This window comes from Tenrec ecaudatus, chromosome 3, assembly GCF_050624435.1.
Source record: "Tenrec ecaudatus isolate mTenEca1 chromosome 3, mTenEca1.hap1, whole genome shotgun sequence".
Taxonomy (NCBI): domain Eukaryota; kingdom Metazoa; phylum Chordata; class Mammalia; order Afrosoricida; family Tenrecidae; genus Tenrec; species Tenrec ecaudatus.
This window is the reverse complement of record NC_134532.1, coordinates 76,797,401-76,823,221: the sequence shown is the minus strand read 5'-3', so window position 1 is coordinate 76,823,221 and position 25,821 is coordinate 76,797,401. Positions and strand designations below refer to the sequence as shown.

The window sequence follows — 25,821 nt, the reverse complement described above, 5'->3', positions numbered from 1 at the left end:
AAAAATGATCCTTAGTATTTTTTTTCATGATTGTATTAGTTTACTAAGCCATGTGACATCAAAAGGACATGTCTGCAAACAGAAACTAAAGTGAAAAGAATTTTAGGAAAGGGTGTGGTAAAACTAATTTTTCAGGTTTTTAAATTGGAGTAAAATTGTACTATTTTATCATTTTGGTACATGCATATACTCATCCACACACAAAATCTTCCAGAGGTTTGTGGAGGAAATTCCGTATATTTTAATTATTCTGTATTCCTTGTATTTTGAAGTAATTTATTTTTGTTGAATATACACAGCATCAATATGATTACATTGATTCTTCCCTCAAACTTGGCAAGAAAATGTTTTCATTTTTCAGGTGTCTAGAGATTACTTCTATTATACTTAGTCTTGCCTGTGGATCAAAGTAGATAATGTGGTTGCTGAGACTTGGAACTCTAGATGAGTATTATGCAATAGAGTTTTCTGTGATGGTGAAAATGTGCTATAGCAGAACTGTCCAGTAGAATGTCCTTTAGCCACTTTTGGCTATTGAGTATTTGACATGTGGCTAGTGTGACAATTACATTTTAATATGCAAATTAAAACAGTAATTTAAATATTATATAACCAAAGATGATAGATTCTCTGACTCTTAAGTTGATATATGCTTTCTTAATTATTTTCTGCCTCTATAGATAGGACTTAGGAAGTGCCAGTGAGGCATCTCTTAAATAAAGAAAAAATAATAGTAATGCCAGGAGTCTGCAAAGAGTTCATGGAATCAAGGGGTCAGGAGAGGAGGGAGGGAGGGAAAAAGAGGAGCTGATGCCAATGTTTAGAAAATTATGATGGCAACATGTATACAAATATGCTCGATACAATTGATGTATGGAATGTTGTTAAGAGCTGTAAGAACCCCCAACTAAATGATCTTTAAAAAAGAACTTCATGGAAAAATTCTATTCATTTAAATTTTCCACCATTTGAAGCCTCTTCATAATTCTTTTTCTAAGACTGTCAGCATAAATTCACTGCCCCGTAAGTAAACATCCTTCCTTCCCTCTCCTTCTCCCTCTCATCTCTCAAACTCCCTGTCATACAGTCGGCTCTGTGGAACTGCCCTGGTGAGCTTAGAAGCCTAGTCTTGCACAGTGACTGGCGGGTTCAAACTGCTGGCCTGAGGGTGCAGCCAAGCTCATAACCACCACACCACCATGACGTCTTCTCACCTCTGATGACTCACTAATAATCTTTGATTTCTACATACCGTTTATACTCGTGTAGAAGCTGAGTTTTTCAGCACATTTTTAATGCCGTTTTTGTGGTAAAATTAGGTACCTCGGCTGGTATTTGGGTCGGCTTATACATGAATATATGTGATAATTGCTTATTAAGGGAGACTATAAATTGTTTATCTTTTTTAATTGTTTATCTTTTTACAACGAACTTATTTATTTTTTCCAACGGACTTAAAAACATGATGTTTTAAATGTTTATCTGTATTGTGGTTTAGGTCCAGGATTTCATTTTTCTTTATGACTGAGTAGTATTCCATTGTTTGTACACTATTTTTTAATCCATTCTTCTCTTAAGGGGAATTTTTTATATATATATTCCCCAAAGTGTGACAGTGAACTTTGGTGCATAGGTTTCTCTTTGTGTTCCAACCTTTACTATGATTAGTATTGTGTGTAATTAGGATTGTGGTTGTTGAGTTATAAAGTAGTACTTCAGTTTTTTTGAGGAACTGCCAAATTGTTCTCCACAGTGGCTGAGTGGCTGCTTATATTCTGTTCTCCCCAGCAGTGGATCAGGATTCTAATTTCTCCACAACCTCACCCATTTCTCTGAAATGGAACTTACCCTTGTGGCTCATTTTCAGCCAAATGACAGACAGATCATAGCACTGGTGAATAATCAAACAAGAACAAAGACTGGAAGGGTGAGGAAAGAAAGAGGCATCCAAACAGGAAACAGGAAGTGGGATAAGGGATGCTACATTGAGTGAATCGCAATGAATGAGATGAAACAAAATATATAGAAATTGTTGAATATAAAACTAATGATCTTTCTAAGTCATTACCCAATTCATAGTAAAAAAGTTTTTGTTTTGTTTTTTAGATGCACCCAATAAACAAGATTGTAAGTGTTGTGCACTGGAAACTGTCTTCCAGCCTTCTTTTTGCAGTAGAGCACCTTACACAGCTTGTTACAGTCCAGTTCTATTAATGTCAGTAGCCAACCATCTTGGAGATTTCGTAACCTTCTTCCTGTATTGGTGAAATTAGAGACCCCCCCCCCACCTTTTAAAATGAATACTAGTGAAAGGGTGCTAACACCTATAAGTTTCAGATGCCATGCTTTCTTAAGTGCCAATAGCTCATGGTTCCGTAGTACCTAAGTGCAGAATGGCACCAGTGAGCGAGCTGCGCCTGCCGCCTAAAGAAGCGCTCCTTCTGCAATTCCTCCACACTGCACTAGATAGCAGCAACCAAAGGGTCACTTCTCCACAGGTGCCTGAGGAGTTGTTAATTAAAAAAAAAGCTTTGACACCTGCTGTTCAGATTGGATATAGTTTCTTGATCTATCTCTTTTTTTAAAACATTTTATTAGGGGCTCATACAACTCTTTTTAAAAAAAATTTTTTTTTATTTTAACAATTTATTGGGGCTGATACAATTCTTTTCACAGTTCATACATATACATACATCAATTGTATAAAGCACATCTGTACAGTCTTTGCCCTAATCATTTTTTTCTCTTTTCTTCTTTTACATTTTATTAGGGGCTCATACAACTCTTATCACAATCCATGCATATACATACATCAATTGTATAAAGCACATCCGTACATTCTTTGCCCTAATGACTCTGAAAGCATTTGCTCTCCACTTAAGCCTTCTGCATCAGGTCCTCTTTTTTTCCCCCTCCCTCCCCGCTCCCCCCTCCATCATGAGCCCTTGATACTCCACAGATTGTTATTTAGTCACCCTATCCGGAGTCTCCCTGAAGGGAGACTTGATCTATCTTTCAAGTGTACAGAGTGTTTCCTATTATCTTCATTCTGTTTTTGAGCTTATATCTTGTTTTTTTGGGGGGAAGGTCATATTTCAAATAGTTTATTATTGCTTACTTACCACTGTTAAAATAACAAATTTATAATCCTACATAAGTATAATCTCTGAATTAGCACGTATTAGTTTTCTGTTCCCATGAACGTTGATATTTTTTTACAGATCTCGTGATTTTGCATTTATCCTATACATTTTGAATATTATATTATCAGACTTTTGGTCCTTAAGAATATTGCATTATTTTAAAAGAATATTACTATTTTTATTTGAGCAAATGAATTCCAACTTTTCTGTGGACTGTGGGTCTCATGGGATTTTAATTTCCTAGGTCATTGCTTTTTGTTTGGGTTACTCTTAACACATATGCCACCTAGTTTCCCATGTGGGGTTTGAACAGTGTATTTATTAATTTAGTTGTACAAGTCTGTGGCATTGTGAATAGATCAGGTGTGTTATATTTGGTGAAGGAAAATTTTTTTTTAAAGGAAAATGTTTTTGTTACGGCATAGGCTCTTAACAAAACTCATTGCCATCAAATTGATACATTTTATTATTTCCTGTGCTTGCTTTGGGTTTAATTTGCTTTTATTTTTCTAATTTGTTTTTTTAAATCATTTTATTGGGGGCTCATACAACTTATCACAATTTGTACATACAGCAATTATATAAAGCACATTTGTACATTCGTTACCCTCATCCTCAAAACATTGCTCTCCAAGTAATCCCCTGGCATCAGCTCATTTTTCCCCTTCCCTCCCTGCTTCTCCCTCCCTCATGAACCCTTGATAATTTATAAATTATTATTTTGTCATATCTTACACTGTCCAACATCTCCCTTCACCCACTTTGCTGTTTATTTTTCTAATTTGTTAAAGTGAGTCCTTCTCTTATGATATAGGCTTAATTTTTCCTGACTTTTTTTGTAATTTTCCCCAATGTCGTCATTGCTGTTGAGTGCGCCATATCAATGTCAAATCAGGGCTACCCTGTGTGACAGTAGACGGACCTCATTGATCGTTACAGGACAGATTGCCTGGTCTTTCTTCTGTGGAGCGGCTGCAAGGGTTCAAACCATTAGCCATTCTGTTTTTGAACTTAATTAAATTAGATTAATCTTTCTCTGCAGTAGACCACCTGGATCCTCTGTTTTCTGTTATTTTTAACACTCACTGCAGCAGCTCCAATTTAACTGCAGTATCTAGTATTTAGAGTCTTTACATAAAGTTGATGTTTCATTTTAGGCATTACCATTAGAATTTTCAAAATTGAAATTAGGTGCCTTGGCTGATATTCAGGTTGGCTTATACTTGAGTATATACGGCAGCTTTATTTTTTTGTTGTTTGTGTTACATTTGGTGAAGGACAGTGTTTTGTTGCATGGCATAGGCTTTAAAGAACAAACTCCTTGCCATCAGATTGATGTCAATTCCTGGTGACTCATGTGTAGAACTGTGTTCCAGAGGGGTTTTGAAGGCTATGGACTTGGAAGTCAATCACCCAAGTCTTTCTTTCTTTTTCCTTTTTTTTTTTTTGACCAAGTCTTTCTTAAGGTGCCTTTTGATGGGTTTGAACTACCAACCTTTTGTTTAGTAGTTGAGCACTTAGCCATTTGCACCACCCAGGGGATTCTTTATGTAGGCTATATCATATGTGAATTTCATTTCAGAACAGTAAGGGGAACATTGTTGTTAGTTGCTGTCCAGTTGTTTTAACTCCGAGACCCCGTGTATAAAAGAATGAAACACTGCCTGTTCCTGCCTGTCCTCACAATAATTGCTATGTTTAAGCCCATTGTTAAAAGCACAATATCTATCTGAAAGACAAAGCTATCACAATGTAAGTTATTTGTGATTAAAAAACTAGTCTGGGCAGGGAATTACTTAATATGGGTCATCTAGCCATAGTTTATAGTGATGTTTGTAAATTCTGGCCTCTGCCTTTGGTATAAGCTTCATAATAACTTCAAAAGCTTTTGTCTGCTTCCTTGCATTATTGTCATTTCTGGGTCTGATTTGTTTTTTTGCCCCCCAGAATATATGCCACAATTTTCTACCCCTTCACATTTCTAGGAATTTTTTTTGTCTTCTTTATAATTTTGGTTATTGTGGACGCTTAACCTGTTGTCTTTCTTAATAGAATTTTGTTTTGGCAGGCAGTTAATTTATTTGCAGATCAGCTTGTTCTTTTCATGACCCCCCCCCCCATTTTTGTTTTTTAGTGTTCGTGGGTCTAGATTACTCTTAAAATTTGATTTTTCTAGGTGTCTATTGAATCCTGCAATATTTAAAGTCTTATAACTGGTTGTTTGGAACAGAAAAAGTTTCCAGCCTTGTATGAGCACCTTTAATTGTTCAGTTCACATCTGCGTGGTGGATTTTTAACCAGCCTCAAGTGTAACCTCTCAGCGGTGTAAATGGTTAAGCACGGAAAGCCTGCATGAAGGCATCGTGAAAGAGGGCAGGCCTGGCAGTCTGCCTTGAGAATCTTAGGGAACACTTCTGTACATACATGGGTTGACATGAGTTGAAATTGACCTGATGGCCACTAACACAAACAACACAGCTTAGTATTTGATTAAAGATTTCTATTTAGCTATCCCTTTACAGTTCTCTCTGGTACTCTGCCTTATAAATTGCAGTTTTCCCAACATTCCTAACTCCGATATAACTGTCAGTGAGGCTGCCACGCTCTTGTTTGGATTCTCCCTTCATGGTCTGTGGTCCAAAAACAAGATTTTGTGGGGAGGGAGTGGATTCACCTCATACATTCTCTTTATCCGAGATCACAGTCTTGCCTTGGCTGCTGTTCAACTGCTGAAAATCATTATTCTATATATACTTTCCAGTTTCATACTTGGCGAGAGCAATATCTGATAGCAGTTATTGCTATAGAATTGGAAGGATTTAGCATTGGGAATTTTGTTATGTTTTAGAATAATTCATTGTGTTTTAATTGATACTATTTTAATGGTTTCTATACACGTAATTATTTTGCAATTTAGTTGCTGGTGAAAGATCTTATTCTTTTATATGTTTAATTGGGAATTAACTTGTGCCTCTGCTATAGGCTGGAAAGTATTACAACATTCATACCATACCAAGAGTACTCATCCAAGTCAAGAACTTCAGATAATGGAATTGTAGACTAGTTCTTATTTAATGTTTTGTAATTGTATTATGGAGAACTTCATTATACTATTTTATAAAACACTTTAGAATATGAAACTTTTGCTTAAAATGCATCATATGTAATAGTATTTCCTAAGTAAAGAGTAATTAAGTTCCCTGAAGACTTTATGCCTACTGATTTGGTTAAAAAGACAACATATGAGAATCTTGTCATATCTTTCTTTAATATGGTCTTGGTTATTAGGTGCCCACAAGTTGGAGCCAACTGGTGGGCATCTAACAACCATTCTGCTTTAAAATAAGATTCTCTGGTAACAACCTGAGTTAAAGGTGAATAGTACATAGAACTGTCTATAATACTTTTGTTTTGTTTTGTTTTAGATAGGGGAAAGAAACAAACGTGATGTACTATTTCCTATTTTTGTTCTTCTCTATTTGCGACCAGATAACTGTGAGGTGGAATCCACCTGACAGCAGTGGGTTTGCTTGTCAGTGAGTAAGAGCAGTTTTAGTGAGTTTATATGATAAACTACCCTATATACTCGAATATAAGCCAACCCAAGTATAAGCTGAGGTACTTGATTATTACCCGGGAAACAGAAAAACTGATTGACTCGAGTATAATCCTAGGGTGGAAAATGTAGAAGCTGTTGGTGAGTTTCAATAATCAAAACAAATGAAAATAAAATTACTAAAAATTGAGGCGTCAGTGGGGTAATGTATTTAAATATTTATTTTAAATAAAAAACATAAATAAAAGGACAACAAGTCATTTAACATTAGTAAACCAGCACAGTAAGTGGAAAATAGGTTCAACAAAAACAATAAGGTATCAACAATGATACCTTAAGAGTGCTATCCCCTGAGCTCAACCAGCAACCAAGCTAAAATGTAGAGTTAAAATCCTTCAAAACTGGATTCCTCATCGTCATCCGTATCCCAATGCAGAGCTTCAGCTGGTGTGAGGTCATCATAGACGCTGTCCTCACTGAGATCGCCGTCATCACCATCACTGCTGTCATTTTCATACAAAGCACAGTCTTCACTGCCATCCACAGCATTACTAATACTACATTTCTGGAAGGTATGTCACACCATGTCTTCTGGAATGTCTTCCCATGCATCTCGAACCCACTTTGCTATTAACTCTATGTCAGGCTTCATGATATTTCTACCTTTTATTAGTCGGACTTGACCAGATCACATCCTTTGCACATGGTCTTTAAAGGCTTATTTAAAGATACACATCCTAGGACGGCTTTGGTTGGTTAGATGTGAGTAAACAAACATTCAAAGCCCTGCAGTGTCAGCGGGGCTTAGGGGCTTAGAATGAACAACAGAGAAACGGCAATCATCCGTGAGATAATGGGCACTCCTCCCATTACCTGGGGTTGAGGGGGGGTGGTGGTGTTGGTGGCCAGTGAGATGTTACACCTCGCTGGGGTACCACTGGCCCGTGTATAAGCCGAACCCCGGTGCTGAAAAACTCGGCTTGTACACGAATTTGTACGGTAAGTTGATTCCATTAAACTGTGAGACGAGACTTACTTATAATGAGTCACCTGTTGCAGAAGTAGGGCTTTTATGGATAAAAAAAGGTTGGGATCTGATATCATGAAACAGTGATTTTTGTTGGAAGAGAAATTAACCCTTAGCAATTATTTGGAGGAAGATGACACTAAATTTTTCCAAGTCAACCTTACAGAAGATAATTGACTTAATGCCACTGAATATAATTTTAATATGAAAGGCTGCAAATTTTATTAATTGGAAATAGAAGAGTCATTAGGAATTAAAATGTCATTACTGTCCTAGGAAGTGATAAAGTAAAAAGCCAAGCGTGTACCAAACCAGAAACCAAACCCAGAGGGTTTAACCACGTGTCACCACGTGCTGACCCAGAACCCAATCCTTTGATGGTCAGAGGAGGCTTGCCCTGTGAGGATTCCACGACTTCAATCTTTAAGGAAGCAAACAGCATCTTCTTTCTGCCTTGGAGCAACTGGTGGGTTCAAATTGATGCACTGATAGTTTAGGTAGCCCAGCATTTAAACCACATTGCCCCCCAGGGCTTCTCCAAGTAGGTACTGTAGTAGTATTCAAAGCAAAGATCCAGGTTTGTTTTTTTAATTTTTAGGTGGTAAACTTTTAATTATATGGGTTTATCCATTTAAGTAATTATGCTTGTGTGCACATGTTAATTTGCTTATTTAGTTATTAAGCAGTGAGGAAACAAAAGCTATACTAACAGTTGATTTTGTTGACAAATTTAAATGGGCTTTTTTGTTATTTATATTGATAAAATGTCTGTGGTAGAAAGAGATCTAAACCATTTCTGAGGGCTAAGATTGCAGTCTAACTTACAATTAAGTAGGTATGTCGCTATGAGTTAGTGAGAAATGATTCTGTGACAGTGTTGTTTTTGTTCTTTTGAATTAACTATGTCAAGTTGGGCGTGTTCCTTGTAAATGAGGGTTGAATTTTTTGTGTTTAGTTTACAGGATTATCAAATTAAATGTTAAGTGAGTGATCGCCTTGAAAAACGTGCTGTAAACAAATGTAGTCTTCTAAGATCAAGAAAAAACAATGGGAATTCTGATTATTTTAAGTTCACCTGTACAAAATAAAGTCACATTGTGTATGTCAAGTAAGACTTTGTATATAACTTTGCATGTGCTCATATGAATTTTATTTATGTAAGCATATTTCTACTATAGTGTAGGTAATACTGGATTCCAAAACTAAACCCAAACTCACTGCCCTTGAGCTGTGACCTCATAGGGCAGGGTAGAACTAACTGCCCCTGTGGCTTTCTGACACTGTAACTCCACATTGTCCAATGGAGCCACTGGTGGCTTCGAAATGCTGAACTTGGGTTTAGTGGGCCCATAAATTACTACTACACCACAAGGGCTCCTTAAATTTTGGATTAGAGCTTTCATATTAACAAAACATTAGATTATTAACATCAACTGTATTTCATTAGATTGTTTTGCTGATTTTTCTTGTTTGTATTAAGATTTCTGCAAAAAAGATTTCTGCAGTGGCTATATAGTGTGATAATTGCTTTATGATATTTCAAAGAACAAACTACATTTTCTTTTATTTTAATGGACTCGGCACTGTTATCGTTCATTTACAGTATAATGATAAAGTGTAGTGGCTCTGGAGCCAGATTGTCTGTGTTCAAATCTTGTATCCGACACTTAATAGCTGTGTGGCCATAGCCAAACTAGATAATCACCTTGGACTTCAGTTATCTCATTGGAAAATGAGTATAAGAGTTGAATGAGTTGTCACCATAAAGCACTTACTTAGCACAGTGCCAGGCATACAGAAAATTATTATTATAAAGTATTTTGCTTGTCATTTTCTGGTGATTTGTCTCCATGATTTAGGATGACTTATTCTCTTTGATAATCAACAAAATGGTTAGGATTCAGTAGCTAACTTTATTGCTGAAAGTCATATTTTGAAGGTAAAGTTACTTGATTTCAAAAGCTGCTTTTTTCATTACTTCACGAACTTCTCAACTATTTAAAATAATTTTTCCCGTTCATAATTTTTTGGGGGAAATAGAAATAATATTAGTATATAATGTGAGCCATTATGACATGGTGCCAGGACAGTGAATTATTTCATGTGGGTCTTCTAGTCAAAGTTTCTGTAATTCCCACCAAATGACCTATTTTCTGTAGGGGCCATGGTAAGAAGGTGAGGGAAGAGACTTCACCTGTGAGTAATTGCTAACAGGATACACTGTGATTGCCATCCTGTTGGGTATAAAATGAGCCTCTGAGAAGCAGGAAATGAAGATTCTCACTGTCAGCAAGAGCCAGGAGTGGAGCATGCCCACTGGATTCAGCAGATCCCTGCACAATGAACCTCCTTAATCCAGACGATGGCATTGACATCTGAGAAGTGGCAAAGGAGCAGGAGCAGCAGAATCAGGAGCCAGTTCATGAAACAGAGTGATGGATTTCCCAGCCCACAGAGAAATAAAGCTGCATGCTTTTGGACAGGAGGCAGACTTGTGGAGTGGAGTGCCCCTGGGCACTTCAGGACACTGGGTTCACTGACCCATACAGGTTGAGACTTACGGTGGAGTGGCATGCCCTTTTGGCACTTATTAACAGCTCTGAAAGAACTTTGTAACATGTCCTGACTGAACACCTGTATCCTGAATATTTCTCACCTACATTAAAACCCATTAATTTTCTTAATAAAACCCCTTAATCATGAATATTGTCTGCTACTTCTTTTTACTTTCTTTTTGCCTGCTACTTCTGTGTGAACTAGCAATGGATTATAGAATGGGCTGGGTACCCCCCAAAACAAAATAACTGAATTGCGCTGGGTGGAGCAGAGCTTTAATAGTATGAATTTTTCCTGCTAAGCAAGCATTTAGCAACTTGCTCTGAGTTAGTACACCCAGTGGCGTCACCCAGAAAGGTTCTCTCTGGTCATAGTGAGTTATTTCATAAGCATTTTGTCTGAACCTCGTTTTTCTTTTAAAAAAAAAACATTTTATTAGGGGCTCATACAACTCTTATGACAATCCATACATATACATACATCAATTGTATAAAGCACATCTGTACATTCTTTGCCCTAATCATTTTCAAAGCATTTGCTCTCCACTTTAGCCCTTTGCATCAGGTCCTCTTTTCCCCCCTCATGAGCCCTTGATAATTTATTATTTTGTCATATCTTGCCCTATCTGGCATGTGCCTTCACCCCTTCTCTGTTGTCCGTCCCCCAGGGAGGAGGTCACATATAGATCCTTGTAGTCGGTTCCCCCTTTCCAACCCACTCGCCCTCTACTCTCCCAGTATCGCCCCTCACACCCCTGGTCCTGAAGGTATCTACCCTGGATTCCCTGTGCCTCCAGCTCCTATATGCACCAGTGTACAACCTCTGCTCTATCCAGTCTTGGAAGGTAGAATACGGATCATGGTAGTTGTGGGGGAGGAAGCATCCAGGATCTGGGGGAAAGCTGTATTCTTCATCGGTGCTACGTCGTACCCTGACTGACTCATCTCCTCCCCTAGACCCCTCTGTAGGGAGTCTCCAGTGACCGACAAATGGGCTTTGGGTCTCCACTTTGCACTTTCCCCTTCATTCACTATGGTAAGTTTTTTTTTTTTGATGATGCCTTATCCCTGATCCCTTTGGCACCTCGTGATTGCACAGGCTGGTGTGCTTCTTCCATGTGGGCTTGAAGATAAACAAGCGACCATCTAGCTCAGAAGCAACAAAGCCCACATGGAAGAACACACCAGCCTGTGTGATCACCTGGTCCCGAAGGGATCAGTTACCAGGCATCAAAGAACAAAACATCTTATCATTGGCTGCACACCTCCACGATACGATCACCGAGGACAAACGGGTGCATAAGCAAATGTGGCAAATAAAGCTGATGGTGCCCGGCTATAGAAAGAGATAGTGTCTGGGGTCTTAAAGGCTTGAAGGTGAACAATCGCCCATCTTGCTCTGAACCTTGTTTTTAGTGTTGGCTAATTTAAGAGAACAGTGTGCAGCTGTGAAATTTTGTTTCCTGCGTGGGAAAAATATACCACAGAAACGGTTGTTATGTTTAACACAGCTTACAGGGACAGTGCTATGGGAAAAACTCAAGTGGTTTTCTTGTTTGAAAAAGGTGAAATGTTGATTGATGACACCTCATTGTGGACATCCGTCAACTTCCAGAAAGGATGAAAATATCAACTCAGTACATTTGTAGTTTGTTCCACTAGGTTATAATGGTAATCAAGCTTTCTCTTTAGAGGTTCTGAAAAGATTGCCTAAAAGGCCTGATTTGTGGCACATGGAGAACTGGTTTTGTAACCACGACAATGCACCTGCTCACGCAGACATCTCAGTGTGCCAGTTTTTGGCGAAAAACAGAATGCCTTTCTTGCGCTTCACACTTTACTTACCTGACCCCTCTCCTTGCTACTTCCTTTTGTTTTTCTGAATGAAGAGGGACATGAAAGGACAGCGATTTGATATGTAGAAGAGGTGAAGAAAAAAATCAAGGGAGATACTGTCACCCATCCAAAGAGATGAGTTTGAAAAATCTTTCCAGGAATGGAATCGCAGATTTGACAAATAAAGTGCAATGGAGAGTACTTTGAAGGTTTATAAGGTTGTTTTTTTAAAACAAAAATTTGATAAATAGCTTTGGGGAAAATTTCTCTGGGAGGTGGGGGTGGGCAAAGAGTACACCCTCACAAAAGTCCAGTGTGAGAGCACAAGATGATGGTTCTTGATGCTTTTTGTATTTTAGCAGAAAACCTAGATTCCTTTTGTATCATATTTATTATATTAACATTGTGAAGTTTAAGCCTTAGATATAAAAGCAAATTTTTCACAAAACACACTGGAAGAGATTATTGGTAAACTTTTGATGATTGACTGCGGTTTAATTCAAATATGTAATTTTTATTTTTTCATACTTTTGTAACATCACTTCATAGTTTCTATTCCTTTTTTCTCTATTTTGGTGAATGTTTCTTAATATTTTGGTTGGACATATACTTAGGATTGGAAATGCTGGATTAGAAGGCTTGTGTATGGTTATTTTTATTAGATATTGCCAAATAGTTTGTTTTTAAAATGGAGTTCATTGTGATTCGGTTATTTCCGATTTTTCAATACCTTTATTATGATTATAAAATCATAGTTTGTAATACTTTGTCTATATACATATGTATGTAACACTACAAATTATACTGAAAATGATACCAATGATAAGACCTAGATTTATAATTTTGTTGTTTACTTTAACCGCTTTTAAACATAGCATGCTGGAGATGCTTTATTGTAGCATACCAGTGTAGTACAAAGAGTACTTCAGGATAATGCAAAATAAGTCTATTGTGCGGGGGATACCGAGTTGTTCAGAATTGGAAAAGGTATGTGTCAGAGTTACACGTGGTCAGCAAAGATTAGTCCCAGAGAAGGACACCATGCTCAGTAAAGTAGAGGGACAGGGAAAAAGAGGCAGGCCTACGACAAGATGGACTGACACATTGGTTTCAGTAGTAGTCTCACACATTAAAAATATTTATGAAGATGGCATAGGACTGGTCGGTGTTACCTTCTGTTGTACATTGAGTCTCTCTGAGATTTAGAACTGACTCGATTGCACCTAACAGCAATAACAGTCACACCAGAGAAACGGGATCATATGAAAAAGAATCCGGCATGAGGGTTGGAGACAGACTCATAAGCAGTCCTACTTGCTAAAAATAAAGGTCCTGGAAGTATTTACTAATGAAGGTCAAAGAATACAGCCTTTAGATCACCCCAAAACGTGAGAAGAATAAACCTCACAATATGGACCAAGAAACAAAAATCATGATAAATGATGAAACCTAAGCTTACAAGGATTTCATTGTATTTGGTTCAACAATCGGAACCCATAGAAATCTAGAGCTAAATTCTTTGGGAAATTTTACATCTTTTTTAAGGAAAAAGGGAAAGAAGTCACTTTTTCCATCAAGGAAGACCAAAATTACCAGAACAAGACTTGCTGTTTACTAGACTCAGGGAAAATCGAGGAAAATTCTTAGATGGGTGCACATAGTAGTCCCAACAATGGACTCAAAACCACCAGTAATCATGAAGATGGCATACGGTCAACCACACTGCACTGTTATTCCTGAGTTCTGTAGGAGTTGAAGCTGACAACACTAGCAGCACGGTTACATTACATAAACTTCCTTGGGCAGTGCAAACAAGTCAATATAATTTGAACTCATCAAGTGATGGGTGATTTTTGCTGAGGGAAGGAGTTCGGTGGTCAGTTTTCTCCCACTGAGCAACTGGTGGGGTTTGAACTGCTGACTTCGCCCCCCCTTTCTTTTGACAACAGAATCATACAGCTACTGACCTTCTGGTTCGGAGTCAAAGACTTACAGAAGGGAGATTTGCTTTTCCCCAAGCCAGCTGATTTGGTCATATGTGAATAGACTAGACTGAAACAGCTGGAGTTTGCTTAAACAACTGCGAGCTGCAGCTTAGCCAAGTTAATGTAGAAAATGAATTGTCACGTCCAGTTAGATTTTAATTCTTGACTAAGCATGCTCTGAATTTCATAGCCTCACTGAGAAGTTATTTAGTTCCCACATTCTTTATGCCCAAACTGAAACAGGAATATAGTGAATAACCCCATTGAAAGTTTCACAGGGATGACATTGGTGGGATCCCAAAAGCACTTAAGAATGTTGGCAAACTGTTATTGGGGGTTGTCCTGGGCAGGGGGAATGGGGTGGATAAAGGGGAGCTGATAAAGTAGTTCAGGAAGAAAGAACATATATCACAACTTATTGTAGCAATTGTACAATACTGCTTGATGTGTTTGAACTCTGGAGTGTTATATCTGTAAGAGCTCCCAATAAAATGATTTTAAAAAATAACAAAAAACTTTTTCATCATGGTAAATGGACCTATGTCTGTATCCCGGTTGACCACCACAGGCATCTTTATGGTTGCCAAGCAATGACATAATCTTTCATCAATACATGTAACTTCTCTGACTATTAAGCTCTTGCAATGGATTATTAGATGTAACACAGCATTTAGGTTCATGAGCAAAAGTCTGCTTTGTTCTCTCTATGATGCTGAATTTGTGGCCAAAACAGGTCCAAGTAAGGAAGGTGGCATATGTTTGAGTGAAATGCCATTGGTAAAGGCACTTGGGACACTGAGCAGGTTGTACCTTGGTCACCTCAACCCAAGAATTCAGGAAATGGGACTGCTTCCAAGCCAAAGCAATGGCAGAAATAGCAAAATATGGCCTTAGTTTAGGAGGCCTCACCAAGTATACAGAACGCCTCCCCTGACAATTGCCACTACAGCCAGCAGAGCTGCAGGAGAGTGGCCAGTGCCATTTTGAAGATCTTTCTTATAATTTTTATACCAGAAAATTTATTCTGCCAGAATGGTTGTGCCAATTTTCACTTCATCAGCAGCATATGAGAATTCCAGTTGCTCCATAGCTTCAGTAATTTTAGGGGGGTTCAAAATGTTTGTGGAGATAACAGAATGTTTCTGCAAGCATTTTGAAGACCCCTTGAGATTTACCTTTAATCTTTACCTTTTAAAAATATTAAGCATTAAAATAACCTTTTTTAAGAATGGAGTTTTACTTGTTTGTTTAGAGCTCTTGCAAAGTTTGTTGTTGGACTGCCTGCTTACTGTTATTTATTGATTTGTAGAAGGTTTATATACAGGATATAAGATCTTTGTCAGATATCTTGCAAATATCTCTTCTCTGGCTTGCTGCCTTTCACATTCTCTGTTGAACTTTTAATTTTCCTCTTTAATGCATCTTGCCTATTCCTGTAGATGCTTTGTCATTTTATCTTCTACATTTAGATCTGCACTGTTTCACAATTTTTTTTTTTTTTGTGGGTCTTGTAGAAGGGTCACTGTGCCTCTACAGGTTTCTTTTCTCAGTGCTTCAGTTTGGGTAGTTTCTATTGCTGCTAACAGAACTTTTCTTCTGCAGTGCTATATTTCTCTTTTATCTTGCCAACTTTTCATTTTAGAAACTGTATTTTTCTGTTTCTAAAATTTAGTTTTCCCACTTTTCTCATCATATATGTATACTTTCCTGTAAGTTACTGAGCATATTTATAATAGTTGTTTTGGAATTTTTACCATAATTCTATTATTTCTCCTGCTTATGGGTCATGTTTTCTGCTTCTTGGTACATGTATTAATTTTTTACTGGATGCTGGGCATTACAAATTTCATGATGCTTTAATGGGATTTAGTATTGGACCTTGTGAAGGCACTTGTTTATCAACCTTATTTCTTTTGAGACTGTTAGAATGGGTCTAGAGTAGCGTTTACTATAGGCTCTGTGGGAGAAAGGAGCTCTGGTGGTTTAGTGGTTATGCATTGGGTGCTAATGGCAAAGTAAGCAGTTCGAATCCACCAGCCACTCAGGGATAAAGATGGGGCTTACAGTCTTGGAAACTCACAGGGCAGTTCCACCCTTCCGATAGGGCCGCTATGAGTCAGAATGATGGCTTGAGTTCGGTTTGGGTTTGGGTGGGAGAAAGATGAGGTTGCTTCTGTAAAAATTTATTATCTCAGAAACCCGTAAGGTGTCGATGACACTGGGTTTTGGGGATTTATGTCTACTAGTCAGGAGCCCTGGTGGAGCCATGGTTTACACACTGGGCTGTGATCTGCATAGTCGGCATTTTGAAGCCACCAGCAGCAGCTCCTGGGCTTCTACTCCCGTAGGGGCTCTGCGTCAGCGTAGACTTGCTGGTACTGAGTAAGTGCTTAAACTTTTTTGCAGTCTTTACTGAAAACTGACTACCAGTAGTTAGAATTCCCAAACCTTTGTTAGACTTAAGATAATTTCACCTTCCTACTTTTTACAGGCGTTCTTTGTGTGGCCTTATGGCATTTCACCATCCATATATGTGGCTCAGTTAGGTGGCATGGGGGCCCTGTGCATGTTTTAAATCTTTTTTTCAGCATGCCTCCAGCATTTTCCGTATTCTGCCCTGAAGAAGACCTCCGCCTCTTTGAACTTTAATTTCTGTTTTCAGCTCTATTGTCAGCTGTGCTCTACTTGGAATCCCTTTCTCTGTTCTGTAATCCAGATCGTGCTTCCAAGTGTAATGCCAGGGACATGTCTAGAGATCATCTTGTTCCATCCCCTCTTGCATGGTTGACAAGCTTGCACAGTCTGTTGTCTCATGTCTAAAGACAGTTATTTTATATATTTGTCCAGTTTTATTGTTTATTTGGGAAGGCAGGTTCAGCCTCACATTACTTTACCCTAGCCAAAAGTAGAAGTTTCCTAACTATATAATTTTTTTCCTAGCTATATTTTTATAAAAGTAGATTTTCTGAATACTAATAAGGGTTTTAAGAACAATGATAACTAATGAGTATTGTTCCAGAAAAATGACAAGTCAAGATTAATTCTTTGATTCTTTCCATCATACTTCTCTTGAATGTGCTTTGTTTTGTATTATACTTATAAGAAAATTATGTCTTTAAGCATTCTGCTAAGTAACTAGGGAGATTACATTTATTTCATCTTATGCCTCCTTAGCACATGTGAACAATGAACTCACTGTGCAGAGTTGATTCTCGGGGCAGAGACAATATTTGCACACCAGTTTGGAAATTATTGTACAGAAACTAGTACTGATAAAGATCCTATTTGAAGATGGAGGCATGGGGGGAAGGAGAAATACCAAAGGTGATTAGGTTTTTTCCTTTGATTAACTTGTTAAGTGAGTTGAGAGTAAGTATCTTGAGATGGCAGTGATTTGGTAGGGGATAGGATTTGGGAAAATAATCAGTTTATTTTGGATATATCAGGTTTGAGGCGTGAAACAAGTTAAGATTGTATCTGCTTGGACTGTAGTGGTAAACTTACTAAGCCCTCGCTTTCTTGATCTGAACTATGACATTTTATGCTGTTTCCATTCATTCTGTTATTACTGAGCAGGGGCACGCCCTTTGGGAGGTCCCACAAAGAGACAGCACTTCAATTATAAAACGATTATAAGAAGCACACATGGGCAATTTTATTTCTTGCTAGCCAAAAGGAAGTGAGAATTTCTTGGAAAAAGACTGCCTCAGAAGAGGCGAGGAGGGTGTTATAAGTTGAGAACAAAGAAATATACATATTCATAAAGTATTTGGTGGACTTTACCTATTCTTAAGGATTTATGCATTATTTATATGGGGCTGGGCTAGGTTTTGGGATAGATGTGACTTGGGCCCATGGCTTTAGAATTGGGTCCAGCAGGAAAAATTTAAATAGCTGTGGACAATTTTGGTTCTTTGACCTCAGTTCCATTGTAATCTGGATGGTTGAGGAACAAGGCCATGTCTCCTTTTCACGGCAAGTCTGTTTCTAGCCAGCTGCCTCTAAAGGACATTGTTTTGGGGGGACAGAGGGGCACACTTTTTAACTTCTTGATCCTGACAGAAACATTTCCTAGGCAATTTATCGCATACCCACCCAGGGGAGTAGACACTGTTTTTGAGTTAATTTATCTATGCAGATGGGTTTTAGCGTAAACAAGTGGTCTTTTCACGTCCAATTTACTCACTGTCTCTCCCCTGTTCAGTAAGCAATTGGTGCGGAGGGTTTTCGCTTAAGCAAGGGGAACGTTCTGTTCCAACCCTTTCATCGTCCTTAACCTCATTGGTTATCATCATATGCATTAATTATCCCTCCAAGTTTCAAATACATTGCTTTAAAATTTGTAATTAAAACTTTATGGCAGAGAATTCTAGCATTGATTAACAAAAACTGTGGATACAGTTTTTTTCCTGGGACAGTGTTTTAAAACTTTTTTACTATAAAAGCACATTTTGATAATTCAACCATAGAAGTAATAAAAAGTGTATTGAAAAAATAAGCCACTTAATTGCTCTTTTAGTTGTTTTTTCTGGTAACATTTCTGTTATACATTTGTTCTTTTAGCCTTCTGAGTATGGATTGATGCGAACTTATAACTAATGTTTTCTCATTTCCCCAACAGACGTCTATTACAGGGTTTCTTTGTTTTATAAACTCATATGGAATACTTACTTTTTAATAACTATGCGTTTAACACTGTTACCAAATATTACACTAAAATCACATATGTAAGATTTTGTTCTCTTGGATGATTATGCTCCTCCCATAACGATATAGAAAACTTTGAAAATCCTATGGAAGGTTGCTATGAGTTAGAATTGACTCAAGGGCAGTGGGTAATCCATTAATTAGCCATTTTCTCCAAATTTGTTTATGTAATACATGATATTTTTTCATATCACCAAATACACCAGTTCCATTTGCTGCCCTGTTGGAAAACTATTCTTTTTGGTGACTTGATTTCATGCTCTATTTTAGTCATGTTGTCTCTAGTCCTTTTTGTCTGTGTTAGATTCTTTTTCACAGAATTTCCACATTCTTTCTTTTTAAAATTCCCTTTCAACAGTTCAACAAGGAAGAGTTTTATTTTATTTTTGGTGGGAGGGTGAGGGGACGGTAATGCACATTGCACAACATACACCAGTTCAGCAATATTTGCCTTTTTGTGATTGACTCATTTCACTTAGCAGTGTTATTAAAGTTAATGTATGTTTAGGATTTCATTTCATCTATGACTTCATTCTTTATTGCTGAGTAGTATTTCACTATTATGTGTGTACCTCATTTTAAAAATCCATTGATGAACATTTGGATAATTTTTACTTTTTAATACATACACTTCTTTGTGTTACTACCCTTAAATATACACCTAGGTGTGGACTTGTTAGCGTCATATGGTAATTCTAAGGAGCCCTGGTGGTATGGTGAAATGTATTTTCATACATCCTCACCAGAATTTGTTATTTTCTGCCTTAACCTCCCTGGCGGTCTAATTACGTCAGTAATTTTGTACCCAAAGTAGTACATTGTTTTTCATAAAATTTGTTGTTTTATATTGTAGGCCTGAAATTCTTAAGAAATTACTCATTTTAATCTCTCTAGTAGACATTCCAGGTATGAGAAACTTTAATACACAGTTAACATTTACCCTGAGCCACACTCGGGATTACCGCCAGGGAGGTTAGTATTTTTTAATTCAAGAATTTAAAATTCTTGGCCAACTTAGGAGGGGTGACAGGTAATAGTTTTGATGGCTAAAAACTTTTGATATCTTTACATGTTAAAAACAGATCCTCCTCTAAAAGTTAGGACTTTTTCTTTATTCCCAGGCTTTGACCACAATGTGCTATAGTGTGAGTATTTTTTTCCACTCATGTGCAGGTACTCTTTCAGGCCTTCTTGCTTGAGAAATTTTTGTCATTCAGTTGTAGAAAAGGAAACATAGTTTAAAAAATAGTTCTTTGCTTTTATTCTGTTTTCACTTTTTAGAACACTTTGAATTTTGTAGAATGAGTTTAAGATTTCCTTAACCTTTTTCTTCATCATATTTTACAACTTCAGACATTTTAAACTAATTTTTTAGTGAGAAACTCAACTGCTATCAAGTCCATGCCAACTCATATGGACCTTGTATAGCAGGGTGGAACTACCCCTGTGATTTTCTGAGACTTTTAACTGTTTTATGGGTAGAGAAAGCTCCATGTATCTCCCTCGGAGCAGCTGGTGGTTTCTAACTGTGGACCATGTAGACCACAGCCTAGCATGTAACCACTGTGGCACTAGGGCTCCCTTGGTGAGGAGAGGAAATGGGAATAAAATTAAGTCATACTTTTCTAAGGGGGTGCTATAGTTTATTGTGCCAGCCTGGCCGATAAACACAAGTAGGATTAACTGAAGGGCAGAGGGATAAATGGCTCAGTGAGCCTCGCCTTGGTTTTTCTGTGCCTCAGTTTAAAGGGGTACACTACCTGTGGGATGCTTAGCCTGTGGACTGTGTTGTTGTAAGTTGAGGTCCCTTTAAGCCCACACGATTGGAATGTTCATCTCTGGAGCTGGGTGGGGACTTACAGTTGATGACAGTTGGGGACCTGCCTTGCTGTTTGCTGCCTGGGTATATATAGCCCAGCTCTCTCTACAGAAGGGGACTGGCAACTGGCAGCTCTCAAGCCTTAAAGGACTGCTAGTGTCTCACTGCTTTATAACTTAACTGTTAATTTCTTATCTATCTCTGTATAATTTAATGGTTCATTTCTTGAATTATATATCTATCTTTATAATATATTTATATATAATTACTAGCAATCTGGTTTGTCTCTCTAGAGAACCCTGTCCAATACAAGGGGGGGGGTTCACAAAGTTTGAAATTAGCACAAGACTGGTCCCAAAAGGTGGAAGTTATGCATCCCAACGCGTCTCACCTTTCTCAACTACTGTACCACTATCATCTCTGACACCATCACCTTCAGTTCCTTATGTCCCAGGGTTCTGCAATTCATTGTAATGACCACTCAGAATTCAAAGGGTAAAGGGAAGCCTACATGTTTTACCGTACCCTCTGTCCCAGATCCATGCATGAAAAGGTCATTTGGTAGGAGTTACAGAGCTTGACTAGAAGAGCCACATTAAATAATTCACTGCCCTGGCAAAGTTCATTTAAAAACACCATTTTTCTCTGAGCTCTTTAAAGCTCCCTGGCATATTTTGCATCAGATGTTAAATGTTGCACTGCTTGCTAAACAAAAGTCTTTCTTTTATTTTGACAGAGATGTTATGAACATAAACAGTATAGAAATGGATTGAAGTTCTGTAAACAAATCCTCTCAAACCCAAAATTTGCAGAGCATGGAGGTAGGTGTAAATACCTTATACTTGTGTTAGTATATTTGTAGATGTCTTTCAGTTGACTTGTATTATTTCTAGCTGCTTAATTAATTTCTAGAGTGAGTGGTAAGACCCTTTATTGTCCCAACTGACTCCTGTGAGGAAATAGTATACATTACATTAAATATAATGCCAATAAAATGTTAACCTATTTTACTTGCTTTAATGTTTTGAATGTTAGCTCTGTGAAAAAAGGCAAAGGGGCACTATCTTTGTACAGCAAAAATTGGTTTTTCAAAATTTAATTAGAACTTTGCTTTAGCTTCTTGAGAGTATAAGCTTAATTTTTTTAAGATTAAGCTATCTTTAAGATATAATTTATGAATATATTATGTTGAAAGTAGAAGATTGATCATGAGATATGTGACTAAACTTGTAAGTAGGTGTTACCAGATCTGATTTTGTAGGCTCAAAAAATATGATTCTTTGTAAATTAAGTTGATAAAGTGAGACGTATCCAAACTTAGTTATTTTTCTTTGTTAAAAAACAAATTCTCTTTGAAGCTTGCCTGCTGGGTATTAGATTATTTTTTAAAATTTATTTCCAACATAGGAATCCTGGTTATGTGAACTGAAGAGTACCAAACCTCATTGATTTGAAAATAGTTTCCCCACGTATTTTAATATACCCCAAATCAAGTTTGCATAGCAAGTATCATTATTTAACTGGCAGTATTTTAATGATGTTTTTCAAAGATAGTGTGTCATATTTGTAATGGCAACTTGGGGGTTAATAAAATATTGATTTTTATTATGAATATTTAAATTTTAATATATAAAAAGATTTGTAGTAACATTTGTTGGAGTAGGTTTCGTATTTATGGCAACAAAGGGTTATTTTTAAAGATACCCTTCTAGTTTGGCTCCTTGCCAAATGTATTTTGTATACTTCTATATCTCTTATTCCTAGTTATTCTTTAAATAAATTGCAAATATTTGGTCCTATTAGGCAAATACAAATCTTTATTTTTAATTCTTTTATGGGCCATGAGATACATGTACAAATTAGAGATCTTACTTAAGGACTAAATGCTTTCCTTAACTCTGTCTTAATCTATTGATTTCAAATGATAGGTTTATGCTTTTTCACTTCTGTTTGCTTGCATATGTAATAGTACTCTCCAGGAATCATTTTACAGTACATCTATGGAAATCAGGCATGTAGGTAATTTGTGTGTGTTCTCATCTTTGAACAGTGCCTTTCACCTTTATGTGACTTGGGTTCAGAAAAGTAAAACCTATTTTCAAGTTAAAATTTGTCGTACTTGTCATGAGGGAGGGAGTGGCAAGGAGGGAGGGGGAAAACTGAGCTGATATCAAGGGTTCAAGTCGAAAGAAAATGTTTCGAGAATGATGAGGGCAACAAATGTACTTGACACAATGGATGGGTTGTGATAGGAATTGTATGAGTCCCCTAATAAAATGATTTTTAAAACGTTTTTGTCGTACTTGAAAGAGTTCAATTACTCTACAGCTCTAAAAGAACAGAAATAGAGCCATTGGATTTTGACAGTATATGAATTGCTAAATGTAGCTTTCCAATGCAGTTTTGGCTAATACAATCTAAAAGGGCTTGCTTACAAGAAAAGATTTAGAAATATATTTACTTGGTTACTCAGGTTTTTTTTTAATGTTTTAATTTTGCAAATACATGGGCATTTTCCCAGTAATCATCTGGGTGTTCTTAAATTCTGTTACTAATATTATTTCTTTATTCTTTTAATTAGAAACTCTGGCCATGAAAGGATTAACATTGAACTGTTTGGGGAAAAAAGAAGAAGCTTATGAATTGGTTCGGAGAGGTTTGAGAAATGACTTGAGGAGTCATGTGTGTATCCTTTTTGAGATATTTATAAGTGTTAGACTTTTAAAAATTCATATTCTAGCCAATGCAGAAGATTTTGTCAGCTTGATTGTTTTCTAAATAAAAATTTGATGTCAAATATGTTTTTTAGTTGAATACTATCCTAGATTCTGCATTTTATGGACTGTTGAAGATCAAAAAGAAAAAAAAACCATTGTGATGTTCTAGAAAGGGAAGTGGAATGACCTTATTAAAATTATTATTGACTTTATGTGTTTAGAAAGATTACTGGGCAGGGTTTAATAGAAGGAAGAAATACTGAAAGGGATGATGTGGTGATTTGGCAGTAATCCAGATCTAAAGTGAAAAGACCTCTGTTAAAACAGTGGAGTAGTTATACATATTTTTTTCCGTTGTAGCATTTCATGACTTTTTTTTTAACCACAATTTGCTGAATTGAATGTGGCCCTTACTGGACTTAAGTTCTTGGAGATAGATGGCTGTATTTTGGTCACCTACATAAACCTTACACTAGGTTTATAGGACTTGTCGTTTTGACATATTTCAATTCCCTTAATGAAAGACACAGAAACCATTCACCTCCTACCATTTGTACTTCCTTTTATCCAATTAATGAGAAAATATGTATCTAAATTAATTTTCTTCTAACCTTTCTAATCTCTAAGTTCTATGTGTAGAATACCTATCTCCGTGGATATGCAGCAATTTGATGTAAATTGAGTATCAATCCCAGTATATCAGTTGCATTCATGATACCATCAGGAATAAGTATAAAAACCAAACTCAGTGCCATTGAGTAGATGGCCACTCACAGTGGCCCTTAGGACTAGTTAGAACTAGTTAAGACCGGAACTCTTTATGTTTGTGGCTCCTTAGGAACTGTTGGTAGTTTCCAACTGCTGACCTTGCAGTTAGCAACCCAACTTGTTACATAGTCATAAAGTTCTTAAGGAGTAAACAGCCAACATAGAGACAAAAATTGGTGGAATATGATTATGTTGTGTTTAAACCTTTTAAAAGAAAATTTGTGGTTTCATTCATTCCATTCACATGTCAATTTCACGTGTCGATAGAAATAGTATAATATGTCCAGAAGCCTAGTGTTAAGAATTCTTAATAAGTACCTGTTAAATAAGTGAATATTTTTTATTTTATACTTTGTTGATTTTTTAGAAACTTTGTAACACATTAACATGAAGAGGATCTTGCTAGTTAAAAGAAGTCACATTGATTTTATTGGCATCTCATTTCTCATAATAAGGCTAATTCCCAGCAGTCATTGGGTATTTTACTTTGTGTCAGCCCATTGCACCCATTGCCCTGTTGTTTCCCATTTAGCACTTACTATGCACTGCCGTGCAAGCACTTCCATTTCTATTTCAGTTTTATAAATGAGAAAACTTGTCCTAGGTAGTAGTGTTAATAAAACAGACTCTGCATAATTCTGGATAGAAAACTTGTGCTTTTTAAAACGATATTCAATTGCTTTCTGTCCTCACATTCCCTCCTGTTTTAAAAGCTTGTGCTATGGTATTTCTCAAAGTTTCCTGGGCGATCTTATGGAATATTATTTTTGGCTTGTAGAGTGTATCCTTAACTAAATCTTCTAGGTTGGCATGTTTATGGCCTTCTCCAAAGGTCAGACAAGAAGTATGATGAAGCCATTAAGTGTTACAGAAATGCTCTAAAATGGGATAAAGACAATCTTCAAATCTTAAGGGACCTATCTTTACTACAGATTCAAATGCGAGATCTTGAGGGTTACAGGGTAAGTAAAATAGAACATTTATTTTTGTTTCTAAGGAGAAAATACTGTCATAGTTCTTAGAACTTCTAGCGCAGCAGTTCTCAGCCTGTGGGGAGGTGGGTGTTGTCGAACGACCCTTTCACAGGGGTCGCCCGATTCGTAACAGTAGCAAAATTACAGTTATGAAGTAGCAACAAAAATACTTTTATGGTTGGGGGTGACCACAACATGAGGAACTGTGTTAAAGGGTCGCAGCAATAGGAAAGGTGAGAACCACTGCTCTAGAGTAAGAACTTCTAGAGTAACTCAAAATATATTTTACATTTTTTAAGGAATATAACTGTTCTTTTCAAAATATCCTTATGGCGATTCTGTTTATGATAAGACTTTAAAAATTATTTTGCCATATAAGACAAATCTGGTGTATTATTTTGAACTGATATAATCTATTCAATGAAAATTCGCATTGATGCTCCTCAAGTCGGAGCTTTGATGGCATAGTGGGTTTGCACGTTGGGCTGCTAACCATGTGGTTCGTGGTTCAAAACTACGAGCTATTCTGGGAGAAAAAGGTGAGGCATTCTGCTCTTAGTAAAACCTCAGAAACCTACAGGGGCAGTTCTACAGTATCTTATAGGGTCACTGCATTGGAATCAACTTGATGAAAGTAAATTTGGTTTAACTCTTTAAATGGTCAGTAATTTTGTATGGTTTTATATGTAAATAACATCTTTACTGTATTTTTCAAGAAAACAAATTTTACAGTT

At 37.0% G+C, this 25,821-nt stretch overlaps 1 protein-coding gene across 2 annotated transcripts in view; it reads left to right on the top strand.

Annotated features, from left to right (window-relative positions):
* The window catches only part of NAA15 (N-alpha-acetyltransferase 15, NatA auxiliary subunit), an 86,195-nt gene that overhangs the window by 13,964 nt on the left and 46,410 nt on the right, over window positions 1–25,821 (top strand). For both annotated transcript variants that reach the window (XM_075543771.1, XM_075543770.1), the window contains exons 2-4: window positions 21,365–21,449; window positions 23,210–23,314; window positions 24,918–25,075. In XM_075543771.1, coding sequence (XP_075399886.1) covers window positions 21,365–21,449; window positions 23,210–23,314; window positions 24,918–25,075 — 348 coding nt within the window. The remainder of the gene's footprint in view (window positions 1–21,364; window positions 21,450–23,209; window positions 23,315–24,917; window positions 25,076–25,821) is intronic.